The sequence below is a fragment of the Equus asinus genome, chromosome 10 (genome assembly GCF_041296235.1).
Source record: "Equus asinus isolate D_3611 breed Donkey chromosome 10, EquAss-T2T_v2, whole genome shotgun sequence".
Taxonomy (NCBI): domain Eukaryota; kingdom Metazoa; phylum Chordata; class Mammalia; order Perissodactyla; family Equidae; genus Equus; species Equus asinus.
The window spans coordinates 77,516,933-77,541,588 of NC_091799.1; the positions used below are offsets into that span (position 1 = coordinate 77,516,933).

A 24,656-nucleotide genomic window follows, 5' to 3' on the forward strand; every position below is an offset into this window, starting at 1 on the left:
ATGTGGCCATTTGAAAGTACAGTCAGTATGAGAAGAACATAAGCTGTGGGCCCCATCAAGGAGGTTAAATCTGGTATAGGGAGGGGATCAGGGCACAAGACACAGTATCATGAATACATAGGATGCCATGAGTGGGCACAGGTGACTGAAACAGAAGGGTCAATGGGAAAAGGCTATGTAAAGAATCTGAACTTTAGTTGGGTCTTTGAAGTGTTTAGGAAGATGGAGAGTAGTTAGGATAGAAATAAACTGGGTCCTGTTGTGGATCATTTTGAAAATCTGGCTAACAAAGCTTATTTTAATATAGGGAGTAGCAAGAAGCCACCAGCGGCTTTGGGTAGGACAGTCCAGGATCTGGCAGGCTGGAATGGCCAGGTGAGATTAGCTCCCTGGAGAAGAGCTAGGCCATGGAACTCAGTATTTAAACCTCGTCTTTGTACAGACACCTTTTTCATTGCTTGCCCGCCCCTCTTCCTGGAGCTCCTAAGAGCAGAGACTGTGTTTCACTTTCCTGTTGCCAGTGCTGTGTCTCTCAGGTGCTCAAATGATGGCTGAGTGGATGCAGTGTTGACGTTCCAACAAAGAATTAATGAAGCTCTGACCTAGGGGGTAAATCTTTCAATTGTAGTCTATGAACTCGACTCTTAATTTTGGATTAACAACAAACCCAACCTGAGGCGAGCCTTATACATTTTACTTATAGGGTGACTATTCAGAAGTCTAACATTGTGGCTCCTGTTTGGTGTCCTAAGAACTCCTTCTGAAGTATTTGAAAAGGAGAACACTACCAGCTGTGAATACCCAACTGTTCTAACCCAGAGGTGGCTCATAATAAATAAATAAATATTGAAATCACAAGCTTTTGTAATACATTTTGTCCTCCTTTTTGATTGTTAAAGATCCCTACATTGAGATCTTCCAATCCATTTCTTTGATTTAAAAAAATCTTTTTTTTTAATTATAAGCTCTTTCTTCTGACAAATTCTTCTGGTTATAAAGTGAAAACCTAGCTTTTAAAAATTGTGTTTTTATACCTTACTGTAAAGGAAGCCAAGAGACAGAATACTATTTAGGTCTGATTTAGTACCTAAACTTTCCAAGAATTTGTTCTTTTTTCTTACAGCCAAGGAGGCCCATTCAGGCCCCCTTTTTACTTACTAGTTTGCGAATTTCATGTTCCCTTGAGGTTGCTTCATCCCAATGATCAACAATATTTAGTAATCTGCTCAAGATAATGCTACACTTCTCCCATTTCAGCTAGGCGTTTCTTATTGTTTATATATATTGTTTATATTGTTTCTTATTGTAATATATATAATGGCTAGCATAGTTAAGTAATTAATGAATCAAAGGTGGTCATAAGGAACGTCTGCCAGAGCTCTATCCCAGGGGGAGTCCTTGTTAGTTATGTCATTGACCTGAATAGAGACATGTCAGATTTATCAAATTTGCTGCTTTTATGCTAAGAAGGATGTCTTATCTAACAACTGAGAACCCAAGTAATTAACATCCCAGAAAAATGATAGAGAAGGAATAGAATTTGTAGAGTTATGCATTTGATTTGTCTTTCAAATTGACTCTTAAATCCACATCTCCACCTTACACATAAAGATTATATTTATACATAAATTAAAGATTAGTTGACTTTATCCACTAAATAGATGATTGTTGTCACAATACAGACAACTCTAAGTTAAGTTATGAAAAGATGTACAAATACGAGAGGTTAATGGGATATTTCGTGTTAGATTATATCAGTGTTTCAAGTATCACTTTCTTAGAAGGACATGGACAAAAGGATATGTCCAGAGGAGAGAGTAGGATGATGAGGATGAGAGATCCAACTTGACTAGCATCATCAACAAGATCCTTAAATATTTAAAGAGGCGTACCTGACAGGCTGTGATGTAAGGGGAAAATGCCTCCCCGCTACCTCAGAGAAAAGACCAGTTATAGGGAAATATATTTGACCTGAAACTTCATTACAACCAGAACTATAAAATATGAAAGTAGTAGTGAATGAATTCACTTATTTAGAGAGGTGATGCTATATAACTCTGGGGGCATAGTAGAAAGGACTGTACATCAGTCAGGTAGGAAGCTGAGTTAGGTCATTTCTTACTTTTGAGCTCAATATACTTAGGTAATCACTTAGAATGACTTGCAATCAATTCCCGTTAAGACTCTCAAAGGCATAAATCGAAACTGATGATCAGGAACTCAGTCAGTCTGTAAGGGTGAGTGGACATCTGAATACAATAAACAACAGTACGATTTCATTTAATGAAGTGCCAATAAAGTTGAGACTTAAATAAAAGGAAACGGGGTGGGGGAGGGACGGGGAGAACCTTTTCTACAACTGGTAAATGCACTCAGGGAGGTGATGGGAGGAGGTAATGGTCAACCAGTTTGTCAAGACCAAAATCTAATGGCAATTTTGATAATCCTGATCATTTTGTGTTAGCTTTCTCATTTGAAGTCACAACATGGACTAACACTTTCTTTTTTTTTTTTTTTCTTTCCAAATGTGATAGGAAAGCAAAGATATCCTGTTAGTGGATCTAAACTCTGAAATCGACAACAATCAGAAATCTTTAAGAGATGATTCATTCTTAACAAATGGCATCACCTCCTGCTCTCTTCCTCGACCAAAGCCTCAGGCATCTTTCTTGCCTGAAAATACCTTTTCTGCCAATCTCAACTTCTTTCCCACCCCTAATCCTGATCCTTTCCGTGACGATCCTTTTGCACAGCCAGATCAATCGACACCTTCTTCGTTTGATTCTCTCAAATCTCCAGATCAGAAGAAAGAGAATTTGAGTAGCTTGTCTACTCCACTGAGTAATGGGTCCCTGAATGGGGATGTTGATTACTTTGGTCAGCAATTTGACCAAATCTCTAACCGGACTGGCAAACAGGAAGCTCAGGCAGACCCATGGCCCCTTTCAAGTACGCAAACACAACCAGCAGTGAGAACTCAAAATGGGGTTTCTGAAAGAGAACAGAACGGCTTCCATTTCAAATCCTCCCCGAACCCTTTTGTGGGAAGCCCTCCCAAAGGACTGTCTGTACCGAATGGCGTAAAGCAGGACTTGGAAAGCTCTGTCCAGTCCTCACCACCTGACTCCATAGCCATTATCCCACCTCCACAAAGTGCCAAACCAGGAAGAGGCAGAAGGACTGCTAAGGTGAATTGTCTTCTCCACATATCCATTGGCAGAATGCATGTTCGGTACCAAAGGGTGGTGTGATGTAAGCTCTCTTTCCTGCTGCTCTCGTAGTTTCCCGTGTGGCTGTAAAATAGAAGGTGGGATAAGGCACATCGTTCTCCAGGAATACCGTTCTCTAATCACCACCCTTTTTAAGCTTCGCGCTCAGCAGTGTTTGTCACACTGTGCTTTCCTTTTGCATGTCTTGTCACTTATTGTTAACTAAACACAAGTTTTTCCATTTTTAATGCTGCTATGCTTCTGTACCTCTGGTAAGTTTGATCATCATGTTCTGGGAGGGGAGGGCAAGGGTTCTTATGATTCCTTTTGTACCTTCCCCACACTAACACACACCTCCACATGCCCTTCATATTGTGTTAATGTCCAAGGTGGTGGTGTAAAATTCTTGAGTTTGTCGCCTGTATTAAATTCTGACTAAATAATCCATTGTCTTAAAAGAAGCATATATTTACTGTTACCACTTCATTCAAAAACAATTAAACTGTGGTATCTATAAGTATCTTTTAAAAAATATAATTGGAATATGCAGGCTAGCATAATGATTAGACAACTGTATCATCTTTATACAGACTGATTTAAATCCAGTAGAATGATCAAAATTATTTAGGCTACTTATTTATAGTTGTCCTTTCTTTCCCAGCTTCAAGCTTTCAGCTGATAAGGAGACCAGACAAATACAAATGTGTAAAAAAAACAAAACAGATTTTACTTTGAGTCCTCTGTTGCATCAGTCATCAAGACCCAATATTGTGTCCATTGAGGGATCTGTATCTTTGTGCGTGTGTTTTTTTGGGTTTTTGTAGTCGTTTATCAGTACTAGGAAAAAGTTTTTCTTTCTGTGCTTCCTGAATTTGAGGTACAGAGTAGGAGACAGACTAATGCTGGGTTGCACTGTTTCTGAGTAACTCTTCCATCTCCCTCTCTGCCCTGTTAGTCTCCAGCAAAAGATTTGCTTGCATCAGACATCTTTGCTCCTCCCGTCTCAGAACCTCCAGGCCAGACATCACCTACCGGACAATCTGCAACCCAGACCAATCCTCTGGATCTCTTCAAAAGAAGTGCTTCTACCCCAGTGGGGCCCCTTGCGGGTCTAGGTAGGTCCCTAGAGATCAAGTTAGGTTTGGCTCTGCTACTTTCACTCATAAGATGATAATGCATAGCAGGAGGGCACTTCATATCCATAGAGGTCCCAGCCACATAAGATCTGAGCATCCTGGGAGGTCTTTCACCCACTTCTTACTTCTGTACAAGCCCAGCCTCATTTGATACTCTTGACTTGGAACTCAGATTTGGCTCCTTGAGTTGGCATGTGTGAAGAAATCCATTTTCAATATTGCACTTACCTGAGCCAACTGGTAATGGCTTACTGAAAACAGTTGTAAGGAATTCTGAAGCTCAGACCAGCTTCATTAGAGAAACAGGTTGAGATGAGAGAGGCTTGTCTATCATCTCTATTGGAAAAAGTAGCAATATGCAGGTCTTCCATGTGATTTGCCATTACTAGATTGAAGCTCTGTCATCTGTTAACTGATATCCCTCTTGGAAGGGATATATACCCCAAGAGGGATATAAGTTAAGTCTAAAGCAAGTGTAAGTCATAGAATGAAAAGTCCTGGGTTCTGAGCCCAGCTCTGTTCCTAGGCACATAGTGAGTAGGGGACAGGCATCCTGATCGGTATCTGAGTACTTAAGCCTTAGCAACTCCTTGCCAATATTTTGGCTAGCTGAGTGTCTTAATAGGTTAGAAGATAAGAACTAGAAACCTAAAGTTGGAAAGAGCAGAGAGATAAAGAGAGAAATTTTATCAGATACCCAGGATGTGCTGGTGCTGTCGTTCATAAATCTATCATTAGATCTTGTGGACCACTGAGCCACTCTGTGGCAGGACAGTGGGGATGGCCACTGGCTGAGGGCTGGCCCTGCCACTCTTCACCCACTGCCTCCAGTTCTTTTCTGCCTCCATGGCACAGTCTTCAGAAACCTCGACAATAGTCTTTGCTGTTCTGCTGGGGATTTGCTTTGTTTTTCTGCTTCTTGGCAATTCTACAAGCTCCAAATAGACTCCATCTTGGGAGGAAGTTGGGGGTGCTATTGATGAAGAGGGACTCTCTTCCCAATTGTGTAAAATTTGACCAGGCATCTTGGCTTTCCCTGTCTCGTGCTGAGTCAGTTATCAGGACTCTTTTTTTTTTTTCTTTGCTGTTATCCTGCAAAAGAAAATATTTTGATTCTGTCCTATTAAATCTGTTTAATCGTTATCTGGAGTACGGTGGCAAGAGTGGGGTTGTTACCCAACTGCTGACTAGCTGAAATCCATGCAGGTGTGAGAAGCCAAATTGTTCCAGGTCTCTGCTTGCACTTATACCATCAAGAGACTCTCCCAAGCACTTCGTGGCTCTGGGGGCTTCCCCTCTCTGCGTGGCCATTTTTGCTGCACTCCCAAGTGGAGCAAGTTGGGGCTTTTCCTTGCAGAAGGACAGAGAGCTTGCATGCAGTGCCTGCAACTAGATCACATTACAGAGCTTTGTAGTCTAATATCAATGCCCCGAAGAATTTTTTCAGCCAATATTTAACAAGTCAGCCTGAAAATACAGCTGGACCCTATAACTGTTAATTTATTCAGACGAAGTGAAGCTTTTTGGCGAGGTGCCCCCGTTGAGGCCTTGGGGTATACAACTGCGGAATACTGATGATTCTTCCAAGTTTGGACATGGGACTCAAACTGAGCTCTACAGTATAGGCCCTGTCCAGTTGCAGGCATCCTCAGCCAAACCATGGAAGGTTGTAGGTCTGGCTTCCGCTAGACCCAGCTGGAGGACAGTTTCCTCTGGAGAACTGGGGGTGGGGAGATGGTATTGTAGAAAGCTGAGCCTTCAGCTTTGACTAGCTACCCTGTGTTTTAATGTAGCATCAGAAAGTAATAAAATTAACTTTTTATGCCCACACTCTCTTTTTCCTTACCTCTTGCCTCTACTTTCTTCAGTAGGGCCTTAAATATCTTAGAAATACATGCATGGAATCTGGTGGATGGGAATGAAGGCTGGCATAAGTATATGCCTGGAAAGCCTTTAATTCCTGACAAATATAATATTTTTCTCTTTTACCACCATTCCCACTAATACCATCTATGGCTAAAGCCACACATTTTCCTGAGGGAAGGCAAGTCATCCAACGTGAAAGATGACAAAAGTCTTCTCAATTTGCACATCCAATTGGTGTAAATTATTAGTGAGTGACTCTGGCTTTCGTTAATAACATTTAAGTAAATTTGTTTTAAAAGGCTAGCAATAACTTTGTTCAAACTAACCCACTTTTAGAAGCCTGTATTACAGAATCTAAGAGAACTTTTCCCTTGATTAGTTGTGAAAGGAATATGCATAATTTTTAGTGTAAATGCAGCCTATTTTCTGTGTCTGTAAAAGAAGTATTTGTATTAACATTACATTAAAATAAAAACAGTCCTGTCCCTTGATGCCAAGGAGACAGAACAGGAGGATAGGGTGCTAGATTCGGAGCCAGTGTGCCTGAGTTTTACTCTCTACAACAGCAGACTGTGACTTCCCCACTTTTAATAATTAATATTCTTGTAGCTAGTTCCCTCCCCTCAAACATAAGCATGTTAATTTGATAAGATGACCTTTTCTGAAACCCACCACTCTCCGTGAGCACACAAATGTGTTCATGGCCAGATGGCTAGCATTCGTGTTGATAGAGTTGAGTTAAGCAACATCTATCTCCAATACTAAGAAAATGCAAGATAGACTATCTTGCTACATCAGCCCCTGAAGATCATTTTCAAAATGTTTCTCACTCTGGAAACAAAAACATTCCTAACCTAAGTTGGAAGGCCTTTTTACAGTTTGGTTAGAAAACTTTTATAACTAAAGAATCCTCTGCTCCAAAGCTCAAAGCAAGTAGGTTTTGAGAGCAGAGCATCATTCGTGAATAGGTTTGAGGCTGTATTTAGGTTTTCTGTTAGTGGTGATGGCTTGACTAGGTCATTAATACACTTGGGAAGAGGCAGGAGAGAAGATGCCCTGCGTATCAGAACAAGATGTGAGGAATGAGAGGGGCAAACAGTGGAGAGACATGGATTTTAGTGATCTAACTAATTCCTAATCAACATGGCAAGGATGCAGGAGATGGAGCCACTGCCCCCGCAAAGATCAGATGCTCAGACACAGGCAGTTAGTACCTTGGAAGGTTTTTTTTTGCTTGACATTGTTTTCTCTCCTTCCCTTCCTCTTAAATACTCTGTTCCAACTTCTGGCAAGGTTTAGTGAGTGACACACAGCAGGAAGCCCTTTTATTTGAAACAGCTCTCCCAGGATAACCAGCCTTTCCTCAAGTTTTATATATAAAAGTGTAAGTAGTTTTACTATCTTAGCATCGACCAAATTTTATCATCCTTTTATATAGCTGTGTCAACCTTGGCAGCATTTAAAAGCAAAGAAACTTTGAAATGGTTTCTTTGGGATGCAAGCATGTTGAGGGCTAATGCACAAGCGTCATAGCTGGTTTCCGTAAGACTCCAGACGTGAGCCAGCTGCCAAATGAAAAGATCGAATCAATGATGAAGAGTGCCCAATGGATTATCTTAATTAACTACTTCATAATCAGCATGGTTTGTCTATGTAAATGTATTCCCTCAACAAATAAATTTGTGCTATTGACAGGCTCTGTTCTAGCTGTTTGAAATATATCAGTGTGTGTATGATAAGGGCTCATTTTTTCATTACTAGTTACTTGTCGACTGTATTACCCTTCTAATGAGGAAAGTGAAAAAGATGTGGTAGAAAGAAAGGGCTTCGAAATGCAACCAGTATCAGAATGCTAGCTATACTGTGTTAGCTAATTAATCTTTAGAGTGATTTGATCTCTCGGAGCCTTTACTTCCATGTCAGCTTCAAGACTTAATGAGGTTTGTGTCACATAGATGCTCTACAAATGCTCCCCAAAGCATTGTGCTTTCTGAAACTCAAGATTTCCTCTTCAAGCTTGTCACCTGATAAGTCCTTTCTCCTGCTTCCTTCAGGTGGCGTATCAGTTACACCCTCTCAGGCAGGACCATGGAGCCCAACATCTTTAGTCTTCAGTCAGTCCACTTCAATGGTCCCAGGAGCCGTGATGGGTGGTCAGCTTTCAGGATTCTGTCAACCAGTCATTTTTACCACAAGCCCAGCTGTTGCAAGTTGGAACCAGCCTTCATCCTTTGCAGCCTCAACTCCCCCTCCAGCCCCTGTTGTTTGGGGCCCATCAGCATCTGTAGCACCCAATACTTGGTCATCAACAAGCCCTTTGGGGAATCCTTTTCAGAGCAATATTTTTCCAGCTCCTGCTTCCTCTGGCCAGCTCTCCTCTCTTCTGGACACTCCTCCTCAACCACCTCCCAGAACTGGCCCTCCAAAGGATATCTCCAGTGACGCCTTCACTGCCTTGGACCCACTTGGGGATAAAGAAGTCAAGGAAGTGAAAGAAATGTTTAAGGACTTCCAATTACGGCAGCCACCTGCTGTGCCCGCAAGGAAGGGAGAGCAGACTTCCTCTGGGACTTCAAGTGCCTTCTCCAATTATTTCAACAGCAAGGTTGGCATTCCTCAGGAGAATGCAGACCATGATGACTTTGATGCTAATCAACTGTTGAAAAAGATCAATGGTAAGTTACCCACTTCTCTGTCTACTGTACCAACAAGTATTTCCACTGTCATATGGGCCCACAGAGTCCCTCAGAAGTACCCTCCTCCACCCCACCAATAGCCTTACTTCTGGTTTTTTGGTAATCAGAGGTTATGGAGACAACTTAACCATTTACCCTCTGGAGTTATTTACCTTAGTTAGCTGTTTCTAAGGGCTGGCTCAATGCTGCCCTCTTGTGACAATTCTTGAAAGGGCTGCTAAGAGCTGTTGAAATTCCATGGGTCATGGCCCTGGAGGGCTGTGTAGTAAGGCCTCAGCCATAATCTCATGGCCATGAGTGAGGGAAGTCTGATTCTCTCCTAGTTCAGGTAAATATGCATGGCTTCCTCTTCTGAGAGGGGATGAATTTGCCTATAATAATCATAAGGAGTCCCAGTATTTGGCGGTGATTTTTGTTCCATTGACGTAAATTTCAAAAGCATGGAAAATAATTTCTAAGATAAGCCTGACTCGGGGATATGTGCCCATATTTGGGGAAAGCTTGTCTACTGACTATGCGGGGTTTTTCACGTTCTAGAACCACCAAAGCCAGCTCCCAGACAAAGTGCCCTGCCAGTTACCAAATCTGCTGACAATGGGTTTGAGAACCCTTTCTCTAAAGATTCTTTCAGTTCATCACAAGCCTCTGTAAGTATCCACTATTAGAAGCTATTGCTCCAAAGTACGTGGCGCCTCCTGAATTAACCTTGTTTGCATAATAACTTGTTGACAATAAAGAACATCTGAATAAGGTCTATCATTAAGAACCATCACAGCGTAAACATCAACTCAAACTGGGGAAAGATTATTTTCGCAGGGACTACTATCCTGACCTTGAGCAATGAATATCATATAGAAAAAGTCCTTTGTATCTCTCATAGCCTGGCTCGTGAAAGTGTCTTGGGAGAAAATTGAGCCGAAATACTATCTTAAAAAAATCTTTCAGGGGGCTGGCCCCGTGGCCGAGTGGTTAAGTTCGCACACTCCGCTGCAGGCGGCCCAGTGTTTCGTTGGTTCGAATCCTGGGCGCGGACATGGCACTGCTCATCAGACCACACTGGGGCAGCGTCCCACATGCCACAACTAGAAGAACCCACAACGAAGAATACACAACTATGTACCGGGGGGCGTTGGGGAGAAAAAGGAAAAAATAAAATCTTTAAAAAAAAAAAAGAAAAAAAATCTTTCAAAGATTTAAGTTCCTGATTTCCCACCCATGATTCTTTAGCTCATAAAAATGATACTTCTCATTTTGGGGAGGCAAACATAATTCACCTGAACCTTGGTTTTCATGGAAATAATAAATATACATCATCAATTACAAGCAGGCAAACACAAGTCATTGAAGACCCAACAATATCTGATTCATCTGTGATTTTCTAAGTGATTTTTAAAGGAATTTGAGAAGTCTTAATTATAGGTTTTTTCTTATAACTATGATTATATTTATTGACTGGATTGTTTTCTCTCCATAGATGGCTTCTCCTCAACCCACATCACCTGACGTTTATAAGGATCCTTTCGGAAATCCTTTTGCCTAACATCTGTGAGTAGAAGATCCTCTGAAGCTTAGGTTTGGTGAAAAAGGGTAGCACAGGGGGTGAGGGTGAGATTTTAATTTTAGAATTGGGAAGAGATTAAAGCTCTGTAATCCAGAAGTAATAGACATGGAAATCTATACTTAACTAATTCAATAATGGCTCGGCTGGGCATTTAAGAAAAGAATTCTTATCCATATCAAAAGACCGTTATATATCCATAGGGATATGGATTTCTATCATATCCTGTGCTTGTGATATTTCAGTTCGGTATGGAAGTGGACTTCTAACACATTATAGTTCTCTAGATGTTTTACCTTTATATTGAAGTGATTGCAAAACATCTTAGTAATTACTTGGTTTTGTACAAAACCTTCAAAATCTGAAGACCTTCTGAAGCCACCAAACAGGTCAGCTAACACAACTCTTTGGCCTCCCCAAACAGTATTTATTTCCTTGAGAGGAGGCTCAAAGTTAGTCTGAAATAGTCTGATGGTATTAATTCCAAAAGATGACAGCCGCCAATGTCTCCTGCTAAAGCAGTAGGTATAAGTTCAGATGAGTCTGTAAGTTGATTCTTCCCTCTAGTGGATTTTACCCTGGGTGAGTTATTAAGCATACTCACCTTAGACTGAGACCCTAGAAAGGCTCAGTGTGACCCTTTCTCAACAGTGAGTGGAAGCAACTTTGATTTTGAAAGACCGAAGTGAGTAGAGGAAAGGAACCTTGTCTGCAGTTTAGAGGAGGGAGAATGTAGCTGGTAGGAGAGAACAACAGAAAGAACGAAAAGAACCCAAACCCATTTTTCTCAGTCTTGCCCCACCCAAGTAATGCTGCTAAACCATGTCTTGCCCCATCTGGAATTTCACTATTTTAAATAGATAACAATCTTAAATCTGACATCCGACAATAAGGTTGAGTTTATTTGCAATTTGGACCCTTCCCCCTCATCCCACTTCTACAATTACAGTGTTTCTTCAAGTGCTTTTCCATAAAATCTGCTTCAGAGAACTGGGTGACTTTATTGAAAAGGCAAATTCCTGGTCCCCATCCCAGCTCTAAGGAATCCCCCTCCAGTGCTGAGGAAAAGCTTCATTTTAACAAGCAGCCAGATGATTTCTAATGTTAATAAAGCAGCGTAATCTATTGAAGGGCTAGAAGTCTTAACAGAGCCTCATTCTCACCTTCCTCTCCAGGGGAGGCATCTGCGAAGGAATAGAAAGGAATAAACTACACTAGGAGTTTAGGAGGATTGTTTGCACTGAATTGAAGTGACTGGAATTCTCCTTGGAGGCCCTTTCTTCTTTAGGTCATGAAGGGAGAATAATGTTGGTCAACCTGCTAAACATATAGATTGGGGCAGGGCAAGAGAGCTGTCATGGGAGAAAATAGCTGACATCATCGAGCGCTTGTGTCAATCACTTTAGTACAGGTTCTACGTTTATTATTTTATTCAATCCTCTCATATCAGCCCTAGGAGATCCTATTTCTGACACTTGAAATAATGACTTCATATTTAATACCTTGACATTCAATCCAAAAATTCTAACCGCAGGTTTTTTTCTTCTCCTCCTCCTCTAGGAACTTGGCATGCTGACTTTCCAGAGGAACAAAAAGGTTGGCCGTAGTAGTCAAGGACAAAACTAATAGCCAGACAAGTCTTGCCCGCTGCCCCTGTTCTAGCTTTGACGTATTATCTGTTGCCTTATTTCTTGCTGCCTCTTCCACTGGTAAAATGCCTTTTACTTTCTGTTTAAAGCTAAACTGAATCTATGGTTTTAAATAAATTAAGAACCTAAACTCTCTAGCTTAAATGTAAATGAAGTAGTATTCCTACTTGAATCCTTGCCTTTTGTGTCCCTAGAACCTTCTAGAACACTCCCCAATGTACCCTCTGGTTGGGAGATGCAGCCACAACAACCCTTTAGATCATACCATTCTAAATAAATTTGAAAATCCTTACTGTTCAAAATCGTTTGGGGGTTCTGTTTTAGAGCATAAAACCTGAAGATTGTAGTAGAACAGGGCAGAATCTTAACTCCTGCTTCAGACCATCACTTATAGAAAATTTTTAAAGTAAAATTGAAGCAAGTCTAACTTCTTCTTAGACATTTTGGAATCTGACACACCTAAGAACCTTTTTAAAGATAAAACTTCTCACCTTCTGAAGATTATTTTTCTCTCAAGGACAAGATTATCCTTTTCCAATCTCTTGCTAGCTATCGAATTGAGGAAAAGCATTATTTGTCTCTCCTCTCCTTTTCCCTCTGATTCTCTTTTCAGTCAGTTTTGCTCCCAGGTTGACCTCTTTTTTATAAGCAACAGAGTTTTATGGAGCAAAAAATTCTAATGATTCACACATCTGAAACCTCTCTGCCTTCTCAGTAATGGCTAATCCCAGTAACAAGAATTGCAAATGGGCGCAACCTTTATCCTTTCTGTGGAATAGGGGGCCATCCTTTTGAGCTGAAGTTCCAGCAGAGCAGTACATGTTGAAGAAAAACTGAACTCAACTCAGCAGTGAAGGACTGTATTCTGAAGAGCAACACATCACAAAGTTAAACGTGATTGTGCCAAACATATTAGGTGCTTATTTGGGGTCATACTAGACCTTTATCAAGTAACTGGAAAACTTTCTTGAAGCCACAGTCTCATAGTTAGTAGGAGGATAAATGGAAAAAAAGAGAAAAAAAAGCTGTAGAACAAGTATTTGGTGTTATCAAAAACCTAATGTCTGCAATATTTTTCTCCTCATAACCTTGGAAACTTTCCCGGTTCATTTTCAGTCCTATCATTAGCACAGTTCTGAAGGATTTGTTCTTGCCAAAATGAGTTTTGTTCTATGTTGGGGTTTTTAATGTTGTCTCTTGACCCCTAATGCTCAGGTTTGTGTGGATATTAATCAACCACATACAATGTTACCTTTACATGGAAGAAGAGGATGACTGCTCAGGATCTGAACAAGATGGCGGCCTCATGAACCTCTATTGATTAGCCCCAAGAAGTCCTAGCTGAAGTCCTAGCTAAAGTCCTGTGGTTTTATGTTCAATGGTAATAGCTGATCATGGATGGTGTAATTTTCCATCTGACTTCCTACTCAGTCGTCATAAACACAGACTTGAAATAGTATTTTATGTGTTCAAATACCTAAATGTGCTAAACTGGAGGTAATTATTTCTAGGTAGTTGAATTTTTGAAAGTAGAAAAAATTTTGAAAGTAATGATCAGCCACACAACTGTTTTGTACATACTTCTTTTCTTGTGCACTTTTCTGTATGCAGATAAGGCTATAAATTTACTCATTTCAATAAACTGAAATGGCAAAATCTCATGTGTTTACCATCAGTTTATTCTAATATTTGACCCCTGCTTTGGGTTGATGTGTTAGGGTCAAGGTATAAAATATACCAGTCTAAAGTGAGCGAATGTTAGTTATAGTACATTCTGGATTGTCACAAAGATGAAGAGAAAGTGGAAGTCCATGAAATAGGATCATGAGTAAATTATTATCTGATATCTTTCAATGTCTTATTCTCCTTTCTCAGATCTACACACACTCCCTTCCTGAGAGTTTAATGGGAGTCCAATGGTTAAGATGTGTACGAGAAAAACTTCAAGTGATGTCTAGTATAAAAAGCATTTATTAGTGAATTCTTGGTTCACGTCTTTTACCCTTTGCCTCCCATTATTCTTTGTTTAGCCATGTTTAACCTCACCAAGACACAACAGTGTGGACCGCTCCAGGCTGGTATAAGCCACTCAGGAGAGCTTCTGGGTGAGATGGGCAGCCAATAATCAGACATCTAGCACTAGGACAATCTTAAACACTCTTCCCTAGTATAAAAGTTCAAGACTCTCGTTCTTTTCAAGACCTGGTTCTACAGGGAAGATAACGCCAAGGCAGGCCTTACTTGAGTATAGAAGTCTTGGTGTTAAACTTGACTTCTCTGAGGAGTAACACAAACTTGGGAGGGTGGATGTCATTGACTGGTGTTTGTTGTTATGGGATGTTCAGTTTTACTGCTTTACCTTTCTCCTTAACTGAAACATGTGGTCTCGTTCTGACAATAAGTAGAACGTAGAGAAACAGACTCCACACCAAAGCAGCTTCCGGTAAGCCACAGATGAGATGGTGAAGGCTGCTGATAAGAACATGTTGCACAAATTATCTGGCTTATCCAGATGCTCTACAGTGTGTCTAAACCATTGAGACCGTATGCTATTTCTATGTGGCTTAATCTGCAAGATCTTGCTGGAGGTTAACCCTTGCTCATGTGTACAAGGGGAGGACTTTCACGTCAGTGCAGTAGGATCTACTGTTGACCAAGCAGAGGGAGGTGCTTACTGAAGTGTCCTAGCAAAGTGGGAACAGACCGCTTCTTTATTATTGTCTCTTTAGTAGCAGTGATATTCACACCTGTATGCCACAAGTTCAGCTTTTATGGCAACCCTATTATTCCTGCAAGAGGGTTTCTTTTAGACACCAGATAGATCTAACCTAAAAGCTGAACTTTAACAGCCAGCATGCTCCCAAACTTCTCACATAAAGACAATACAAAGGGAGAAGGTATTGCTTTTCTCAAGATGATCTTGCATTTGTGAAGTGCTTTACCATTTACACAACATAACTCATTCTATTGATACAGTAATCCTGTGAGCTGGGATCTGTTACTGCTCCATCTCAACAAAGAATGGCATCCGTGCTTTAAAATGGCTGCAGTCTGCTTCAACTCTTAAATGAGTGGTTTCCATGGTATTTTGTTGTAAAATTGGTGCGTAGTAGTAGGGAGATCTTTTCAGTCAGTGATTTCAAACTCCTCCATGAAAAGGCCAACCATAGTGTCTAGAGAAAGCCACACCAAGTATGATTCTGTGTCTTTCCTGTGCTGAAAGCAGGGAGGGGAAAGAACAGAGGATGTCGCTAACTCAGGAGTTTGGTTGACCCTGCAATAAACTGATGAGTGAGGACTCTGACCCATATTCCCGGAACAGGTTCATTACAAAGTCTTCTCGTGAAAGATAGGAGCTACCCCCAAATCCCTGGTAAATATTTAAGCTATTACTGCTGGAGAAGGTTGCTAGAAAATAAAACACCTGATTCTTGCTGGGAAATATTGTTTTAACTCTCCTCTATTAAAAATAACTAAGACTCATGTTCCACAAGCCAAATGTGGACACACACAGGGCTGTGAGACGGCAACAGTCCTGTTAACATGTCCTAATTACAGCAATGCTGATGGACAAGGGCCAGCCATGTGTCATCTCACCTAATGAGGGACTGAGCCCCTCATTTGCCCTTGCTCCTCTGGAATTACTTACTTAATTACTAAGCCTCCACTGGGTGCTGAAATCATGTGAGCGCCAGTCTCCAGGGAGACGACAGTGTGGGCTACTCAGTGGCCAAGAAACTGGGCTTCTACAGGGACCACAGAGAAGGTGGTCATAAAAAAAGGAAAAAACACCTGACTCTGAAAGTCTTCATGACTGAGTTCTCTTGATGTTTGTCATGGTGTTTTCTGTCAATTCTCTTTTCCTTTAGTTGACTTCATTTACTATCATTTTACCTTCATTGTAAGAAAGGGAAATTATTGCCATTCTAAAAGTGACATGGTGACCAGACTGGGCTGAGGCTGAGTTGCAGATGTTTCTGAGGTGTGTCTGAGGCTGCCTCCACCTAGTACATACTTACGCTGACTGATCATCATAGAAACTTTTGTTTGGGGGCTGCTAAGAGGAGTGTTGAAACCCAGGAGCTAATGGAGAGGAAAGAGAAGGAAAACAAGGGTTATGTGACATTTGCTTTGCTGCCTCCCTCATGGGTCTGAGAGACTGGTTTAGAGGCTTGATGGTGGAGATGATAGGGCTAGAAGCAGGAGGCGTTGTCTTCTTTAGATGAAAGACCCTGGGCACAGGAAGGCAGTTCATAGCCCACATGTCCATTAGTAATGAACTGACTGTAGTAATGGAAAGGCTCACAGAGGCTAAAACCAGTAGGGGCTTATTTTTCTCACATAAAAATTGTAGATTGGTGGCTGCTGGTGTTGGCTCAGCAGCTCAACAAGGCCCTCAAGGACACAGACTCAGCTTTTCACTCCAACCTTTTAGCCTCTTGGCTTTCTATTCTCGCGTTTATTGGCTAATGGTCACAAGATGGCTGCATAGCTCCAAATATGTTAGTGTTCAAGGAGAGCAGAAAGGGAAAGGCAGCACAATCAATATCTGCTCCTTGTACCAGCATTTCAGCTTTCCCCAAAGCTTCCTAGTAGATTTCAGCTATGTCTCATCGGACAGAATTTGGGCACATGGCTACTTCTGGGTGCAAAGGAGGCTGGGAAATCCAGCTTTTAGCTTTACCAACTTCTATAGTGAAGGTAACTAAGGAAGAGGCATGGCTGGTTAGGTGATTTCTGGGGCCTACAGCTAAATAAAAATGGAGGATCCATTGTTCAAAAAAGGAGGAAAAAGAGCCATTAAAAACATTAAAGTATAAACTGATTTCTTTTCTTCTGCAACCGCTTTCCCTTATCATGACATTTTATTTGCTATTTAATGTTGTTTTAAGTAAAGAAAAATTGACATTTTATAGTATTAGCCTGAAATTTCCCACTAATTTTTTTTTTAAAGATTGGCACCTGAGCTAACATCTGTTGCCAATCTTTTTTTTCTTCTTCTTCTTCCCAAAGACCCCCAGTACAGAGTTGAATATTCTAGTTGTAGGTTCTTCTGGTTCTGCTGTGTGGGACGCCACCTCAGCATGCCTTGATGAGCAGTGCTAGGTCTGCGCCCGGGATCCGAACCAGTGAAACCCTGGGCCGCCGAAGCAGAGTGCACGAACTTAACCACTCGGCCACAGGGCTGGTCCCCTTTACCACTCATCTTTACCTCATAAGTGGAATCACTGAAATAACACAATTTGCATTTTATACATGCATATATATTTGAATATGTATTTCATTCTTGCCAGAACAGTGGAAACACTGCACAAAACTAACTCAACTATTTTAATTCACTTCTCAACACACATACATTCCACGTTTAGTTCACTGATGAGTAAAGAAAGATGGGGAAAAAAGAGACTATGCTTTGCCTGTCTCTTTCTTTCCTTCCATGTCATTATTTTCAGCATAATAAGGTGGCTAATGCAGGTAAGTAACACTAGTAATAAAGATATGATAGTGTTTCTTGGTCATTTGTCTTTCTTTTTGTGTCAAAAGCAAGTTCTGGTTCAAATGGACAATGTGACCTCTCAGGGCTGTCATTTACTCAGTCATAGACATAATACACCTACCTTTTACTCACTTTTGCTTTAAGTCACTGAACTCCTACACGTCATGGAGCCACCTGAATTTCATGCTCACAGGACAATATAAACATTATGTGCAGATGGGGTGGCATGGAAGTGAGGGCACAATGCGTATTTCCTCTGCTCATGTGCATGCTCCATCTTCCCATCAGACATTGCTTTCAAAACAAAAGTCCAAAGATAAAATTAAGAGTTTCAAGATGGTAACAACAGAGCATTAAACTATGCGTGGGGCTTTTCTGAAGCCTAAGCCCTGGGCTACTGCATGCGTCGCCTGCCCTTGAAGCCAGCCCTGGCACGAGGTCCTTGGAAATGGCTGATGGATTAGCCAATGTGTTTCGCACATGCCCGAGTGATAATTTAACCCAAAGTTGGCCCTCCTCCAAATGCAGATCACAGCAGTCTTTGACTCCACGGCACCCGCAGGGCAGAAGAGAAGCCCGTACATGGGAAGCATAGCCAGCAAAGCTGATGGTGAGGTACGTTGACTAGAAGGTGGAAGCTAAAGAATGCAGAGGACAGGTTTCTCTGTGTTAGCACCACGAAGATTACCAGAGACAATAAAAGTTGGAAGGGGGCAGGGAACTAAAAGACACTGCCTATGAGGCTTTAGTGTTGACATAACCTAATTAGAACTCAACCGGATGTGCCATTTCAGTTGGAAGGATACTAGGGGGAGGACTGTAAAACTCCTGAGCTCTTCTTAGCTAATGTGCCTTGCAATTCTCCATTTTACTTCTTTGTAAGCTCAACACTACCAGCTTTGAAAAACAATATTGGATTCAGGGATGCTCCACAGAAGTCATTGAATAGAGACAGCAAACACCTATCAAGCTTTTCCCCCCGACAGACACTATTCTGAGTGTGTTACAATAAACAATTTAATTTTCGTATCAAATCCATGAGGTGCTCCCACCACTGCCATTTTATAGAAGAAGACACAGAGGCACAAAAGACTAAAGGAACTGCCCAAAGTGACATAGCTGGTAAGTGGCTGAAGTGAAGTCCCAACCTGGGCTCCAGTGTCCTTGCACTTAACCTTAAATTAACCACTTAACCACTCTATTACCTCCAAAAACTGGCTCCATTGCCTTTATGCTGGCGTAGTTTACATTCACCAAGATTTTATTCTATTCATGGTGCTTCTCTCCTCTTATACTTTCTATAAATAATATGCTTATCACAAAAATGGATGAAAAAAATGTTTTGATTGTTGACAAGTTGATCCCTCTTTGGCTTTTCCAGAGCTCATCTTCAGGATGAATTAAGCATTACTTCGAAGTTTGAATTTTCTAGTTGTTACAAATGCAACACATCAATGTAACCTCACACTCAGTCCATTCTAGTTCAGTTATTTCCCATCAGCATGTGTAAGTGTATTTAATGCAAGCCTAGACCGCTCACAATGAAGGATGGGCTGTGAGTAATGTTCTCCCAATTTTTTCTACATTATAAATAGCAAATCATCCTGCATCTGCTCAAAGGCAGGCTAGGTGCACGTTCCAGAGTCAAGGAGGAAGGCTGTTCACACGTGTGCATTTTATAACAGTAACACCATGGTATAGTTTCATCAAAATCTAACATCCAATGGTATCATGCTCTTAAAGAACTGCTTCAAAACTATGTATTGATAACACACCTTGCCTTTTAATTTTCTCCTCCTCAGTTCTTCGGGTTTAAAAAGCCTATCAATGGTGATGACTTTCCTCATCCTTTAATTTGACAAACACAAACCCTCGAACTATGGAAATTGGAAACTGACCAGGTGAACACAGAGCAGAGAGACGCCTGGCAGCCCATCAACAATAAGCACAAAACCCCAAGACAGGGAAAAGCACAAATCAGTAAAAAGCAAAAAAGTTGAAGGAGACGATGCTGGACCAGCTACAGGACTAAGTTCCTGACTTAAATCATCTATAATTACCGACCGGCCCTGTCCCTAGAGAAGAAGGATTAGTAGAACATGTCTGGAGGAGACAAATGCACTTCTTAAACAGGGTCAAAAATTTGCTTACACGACAGTTGGGAGCAGAGAAAAAATATATCCACATTCTGTTTTTTTTCTTTCTTTTTTTAACCAATCTGATCTTCCTCACGAGTCTCCACTCCACTGGCTGTGGGTGCCAACATTTAGTCAGGTCCTGTAACCTCCAGCCAGTCATTATCACTCCCTCAATAGGTAACTCTATCTGTTTTGGATATGTGCCCAGTGTTTCAAATGTCTTCCCTTCTTCCTGCTCTCCTCCATAATAATGTTTAGTTTTGTGAGGGGAGAGGGTATAGAGGGGAGCGTTGAGAAGGGGCTTAGCTCCTCAGACAGGGTCTTATACTGTCCTCTGGTTCTTCCAGCCTCTATGGCATATACCTCATCTACCTGGTCAATACTTTGTTGGTATCTGTAGCTAAAGCTTTTGGCCAAAGAATGTAGTGTCTGCTCCTCTCCACACAGTTGGGGATCCTACAGAGACTGGTGGTTCTCTCTGCTGCCTGGGCCCTCACCTTTCCTCACTAACACTGGACTCCTGGGAGGTCTGACCGTAAGAGCCTTTCCATCCCTGCCCTCAGCTCTAGGGCCATGTTGTCCTTGATGTAGCAAACCCCCCAGCAAGCCTGCTAGCAAACCCTCTACCCCTTATTAGGGCAGAGAAGAACTTCTTGGTATTCTCTATGGCACATGACAGCCAAATAACCTAGCAAGGTGAATTCAGTCCCTCCTTCTCTGCCCAACTACATGGGACAACCACTTTTATTCTGATTTGGCTTCCCCCACACTGGAAAAGTCTGGAAGTTGTTCTCCCAGATTTTCAGATGGCAAGGACAGAAACATCTGTCTTTGACCTCAACCTACTTAACATGCTGGCCCCATTCTGAAATTTGGCCTGAAAGAGTTACTCAGAATTCATATCTCCAGGCTTGCCTCTCCCACCTCTAGTCTCCCTCTCACAATTTCTTTGAGCCAAAGAGGCAGTCTTTTTATGTTATCTACATCGTAACCTATGTTGTCCCCACTGCTTTGAGATTGACAGGTGATAATTGCTTCTTTATTCCACCACGTCCTTTCCTAGGCAATAAGGCTCAGGGTCCAGCCATAAAGTTGCAGAAGATCTAGAAAACATAATTTTAAAAGAGAACATTTAAGATTTGCAAAGCATCATCTCCTACTATATCTAGTTGAGTTTACACATTAACTGATAAATCTATATATAGATTCATTCTCAAATACTACTTTCTTTTTGTCAAAGTCCCAAGTTTCAGAAGCCAACTATACCTAAACTGAATGAAATCAACTGATCATCCAGTAACTATGAAAGAACTCTGAAGTAACCATCATGAGCCTGCTTAACACTTTGTGTCCTGTCAACATATTAATACAATCAAAAGCAAAGATGACACTCAGATACAGAAATCAGAAGGACCAGGCAGGTGGTGTCTCATTAATGAAAATAAGGAAAAAAGAAGAGCTTCCTTGACAGAGACAGGGTAAGAATTATGTGTTTGATTTTAGATATCACAAGTTCAACTTACCACAGACAAATCAAAGTCCACCTGGAGATTTCTTCTAGAAGTACTTCAAGTTGTTAGGCTGGAAAGTAACACTCAAACTTTGCACTTTTTGAAAAGTATCACTTCTCAATATCTATACTTTCAAAACAAGAATCCAGAATATTCTGGTAAAGGAACTTCAACAGACTACCCTTTGAGACTTCCGGTTCTGAATGTTCGGCTTAATCTTAAGAGTGGTAAGAAAAGAAAGTATAGACTGAGAAGAGAAGATGGCAGAGGACAGACCCCGTGAGGAATACCAGCATATGTATGATGGGCAACGGAGAGGAGCTAGCAAAAGAGAAGCAGAAGACAGGAAATGCTGTATCACAAAAGTTAAGGGAACAGAGAGTTTTAAAGCATAGGGATGGCCAATAAGGTCAAATGAGTCTTTGAGGCAAAGATCACGGCCAAAAAGCATCCATCAAACTTAGCAATAAGGAGGTCTTCAGTGGAGTAATAAAGGCAAAATACAGACTGCAATAGGTTGAACATAACCATGCAGGAAAGGAAGAAAGTTGATACAGACTGCAAAAGTTTGGCTAACAAGGGTAGTAGTAATTTAAAAAAAATAAGGAATAGGGTAGAATTTTTAAAGGTAAAAGATACTTGAGCATATTCACAAGCTGATGAGAAGGAACAAATCAAAATGGAGAAACTGAGGATGTAAGAGAGGGAACTAATACAACAGAATCCTGGAAAGTCAAGGTGTGAGTAGAGAGTACCAGATTTACCTAAATAAAAGCAGGATCCCTCTTCCTCTGAGAATTGACTGAGATGCAGAGAAGCTGAGTTTCTTGGTGGAGTAAGAGATGAAGGAGCCATTAAGAGAAAGGGGGGGAGAATTTGACCAAAGACTGAAGAAAAGACAAATAAACAGAGATGAGCATCTGGCTAGATTTAGGCAAAGCAGTGGAAAACTGAATTGGTAGGACTGATCCCAACATGAGACTTTGTACATGTTGGTACAAAGGGTGGAAGAGGTGGGAGGGAGCTGAGCTTGAGAGAGGAGTTCATTAATGGGCAGGAGTCCAGACAGAGTATAAAAGGAAGAGAGGCCAGCAGGAGGGTATTAATCTGGAGGAAAATGGAGAGATCAAGGAGCTGGATGTCTCAATAAAGCCAAAGAAAGGAGATATTGACAGTATGAGAGTGAGGTAGCTGGAAGAATTGGAAGTTGTAGTCAGAGAGTAGGATATTGACATTTTCAAAGGTAAAGCCATATGGGTGTTGGTATGAAGCTGGGTAGGGTAGTGGGCTGAATGGAATTCATATAAATGTTGATAGAAGTGATGAAATCATGAATGAGTGAGGCAGGGTAGTGTCTATGGGAATACTGAAATAACTAAAGTAAGGGCTGGAGTTTGAGTGGCGAGGGAGATAATAAGGCAGTTTCAAAAGTCTTCTGTGAATGTAGACAGTCAAGAGTGTGGTTAAAAAGAATGGTAGGAGGTGGCATACACAGATTTTGTGAACTGCAAAAGAGAAAGGGATTGTATGGAATCTTCCCTTCAATGAAGTGCTGTAATGTGATCAAGTGGGCCCTAAATAGTTCCATGTGATTGTAAACAGATCTGAGCCACAGGAATCCTTTAAAGGGACAGCCAGACTTACGTCACCCCCACAAACTGCCCCAGAACCACTCGACAGAGAAATTTTTCTCTTTCATTATAAAAGAGCTCATCTGAAAATACTGTAATGAAAATGGCACAGAACCAGCCGTGAAGAGAGCTGAAATCTGATGCCCCCCCTGCCTCTGACCCTGTGACCTTGGGAGCATCACTTCTCCTTCCTGGACATCATTTTCCCCACTTGTATTCATTTATTTATCTATTAATACATGTAATTCACATTATCTATGGAAGCCTAATATGTGGTAGGCACAATCCTAGATGTTAGGACATAGCAGAAAGCAAGACACCTAAAACCAAGGGGCGTGCAACCGACAGTCATCTCCCAGTTCTCCTTACTCAGTGATTCCAATTATCTCCAGCAAGGGCATGTGTAGCAAGCGGAAGCCCTACGATTTCATTGTAGTGTTCTGAGACCCAAGGACCTTTTGAGATTCATTTAGAAGCAGATACGGAATGAGATGGTGGTTTCCAACTTGAGATCCTTGGACGCTAAGGGAGTCCATGAAATGACTACTAATAAATTTTTTTTAAACTGTTTCTATCACTTTAAGAAAGCCAAATGGAAATTACACTCAACACATTTATGTCACCTCAGTAAAAACTGTGTTTCTGCCCAATGGTCACACATTCTAATGTACACATGTGGATGTCTCTGCTTTAAAAATGGAAAAATGTATTATCATTGTGCAATAAATATAATTTAGCTCCCAGCACATTGAAACCAAGGGGGAAAAAAATTTTTTTCTAAAGCCCCTGAGTGGTGAAAACTTTGATTGCCCACAGCAGAATGCAAAACCCTGGAATTACAGTTTGAAGACATGGTTTGTTCAAATCCCACCTCTGCCACTTGTTTACATGTAGCCTTGGCTATATTTCTCTGAGCCTCATCTGTAAGACTAGACTAGAAGTTTATATTTTATGGAGTTGAGAGGATTTAGTGAGGAATCTTATAGCTTCATGTTGCTTAACATGACATAATTAAAATAATAACAACAAGAGAACTGATAGTGCAGTAGGAAGAGCCTAAGATGAGGAGACAGACTCACCAGGTCCATATTCCAGTTACTCACCACTGGAGGTGGGTGATGCCGGACAAACGATGTAATCTCAGTGCATCTCAGTTTTCTCAACTATAAATGGATTATTTTGAGGAGTAAATGAGATTTTATACATATGTATACCTTACTATGACACCTTATATATATAGCTTGGCACATTACAAAAGTTCAACAAATGTTTATCCTTTCTGTTCTTCGGAAGCCCTTAAGTGTTATACAAATAAAATATTATTATTTTACTTCTCTAGTCTAGTGCATCATGCTTCATTTCCCCTAGATATACACTGAAATATAAACCTCATTTAAAAACATGTCAGATATATAATAGATGCCAAGGGAAAAGAAGAGTTAAAAGCACTATAAAAATAAGGCATATTCTATTATTTATATAATACATATTACTAATATGTGATTAATATATTATTAATATTATATTTGACTGCTCCCATTACTTTGCTACATCACATTTAGCCTGAACCATGAGGGATAAAATAAATATAACTTCTACAGAGCAATTCAGCATCCAACCAGTCTGCTAAGAAATTCCCCGCCTCCCCCAGACCCCCTCCAGTGAGCCAGTCTCCAAGGAGAGAGGTGGTTTTCAATCTCCCTTCGCACTTAATTATCAAGTCAGGCATCACAAAATCTAATCAATTAGCATCAAGTCTAACTAG

General features: G+C 41.0%; 1 protein-coding gene across 11 annotated transcripts in view; it reads left to right on the plus strand.

Annotated features, from left to right (window-relative positions):
• Positions 1–13,770, plus strand: part of DAB2 (DAB adaptor protein 2) — a 99,995-nt gene extending 86,225 nt beyond the window's left edge. For 9 of the 11 annotated variants that reach the window (XM_014831215.3, XM_070519732.1, XM_070519731.1 and 6 more), the window contains 6 exons: positions 2,535–3,188; positions 4,165–4,324; positions 8,266–8,886; positions 9,445–9,554; positions 10,382–10,452; positions 12,026–13,770. In XM_014831215.3, coding sequence (XP_014686701.1) covers positions 2,535–3,188; positions 4,165–4,324; positions 8,266–8,886; positions 9,445–9,554; positions 10,382–10,447 — 1,611 coding nt within the window. In that variant the 3' untranslated portion in view covers positions 10,448–10,452; positions 12,026–13,770. The remainder of the gene's footprint in view (positions 1–2,534; positions 3,189–4,164; positions 4,325–8,265; positions 8,887–9,444; positions 9,555–10,381; positions 10,453–12,025) is intronic. The other 2 variants (XM_070519735.1, XM_070519734.1) reach the window with 1 other exon arrangement.
• Positions 13,771–24,656: the final 10,886 nt, after the last annotated feature.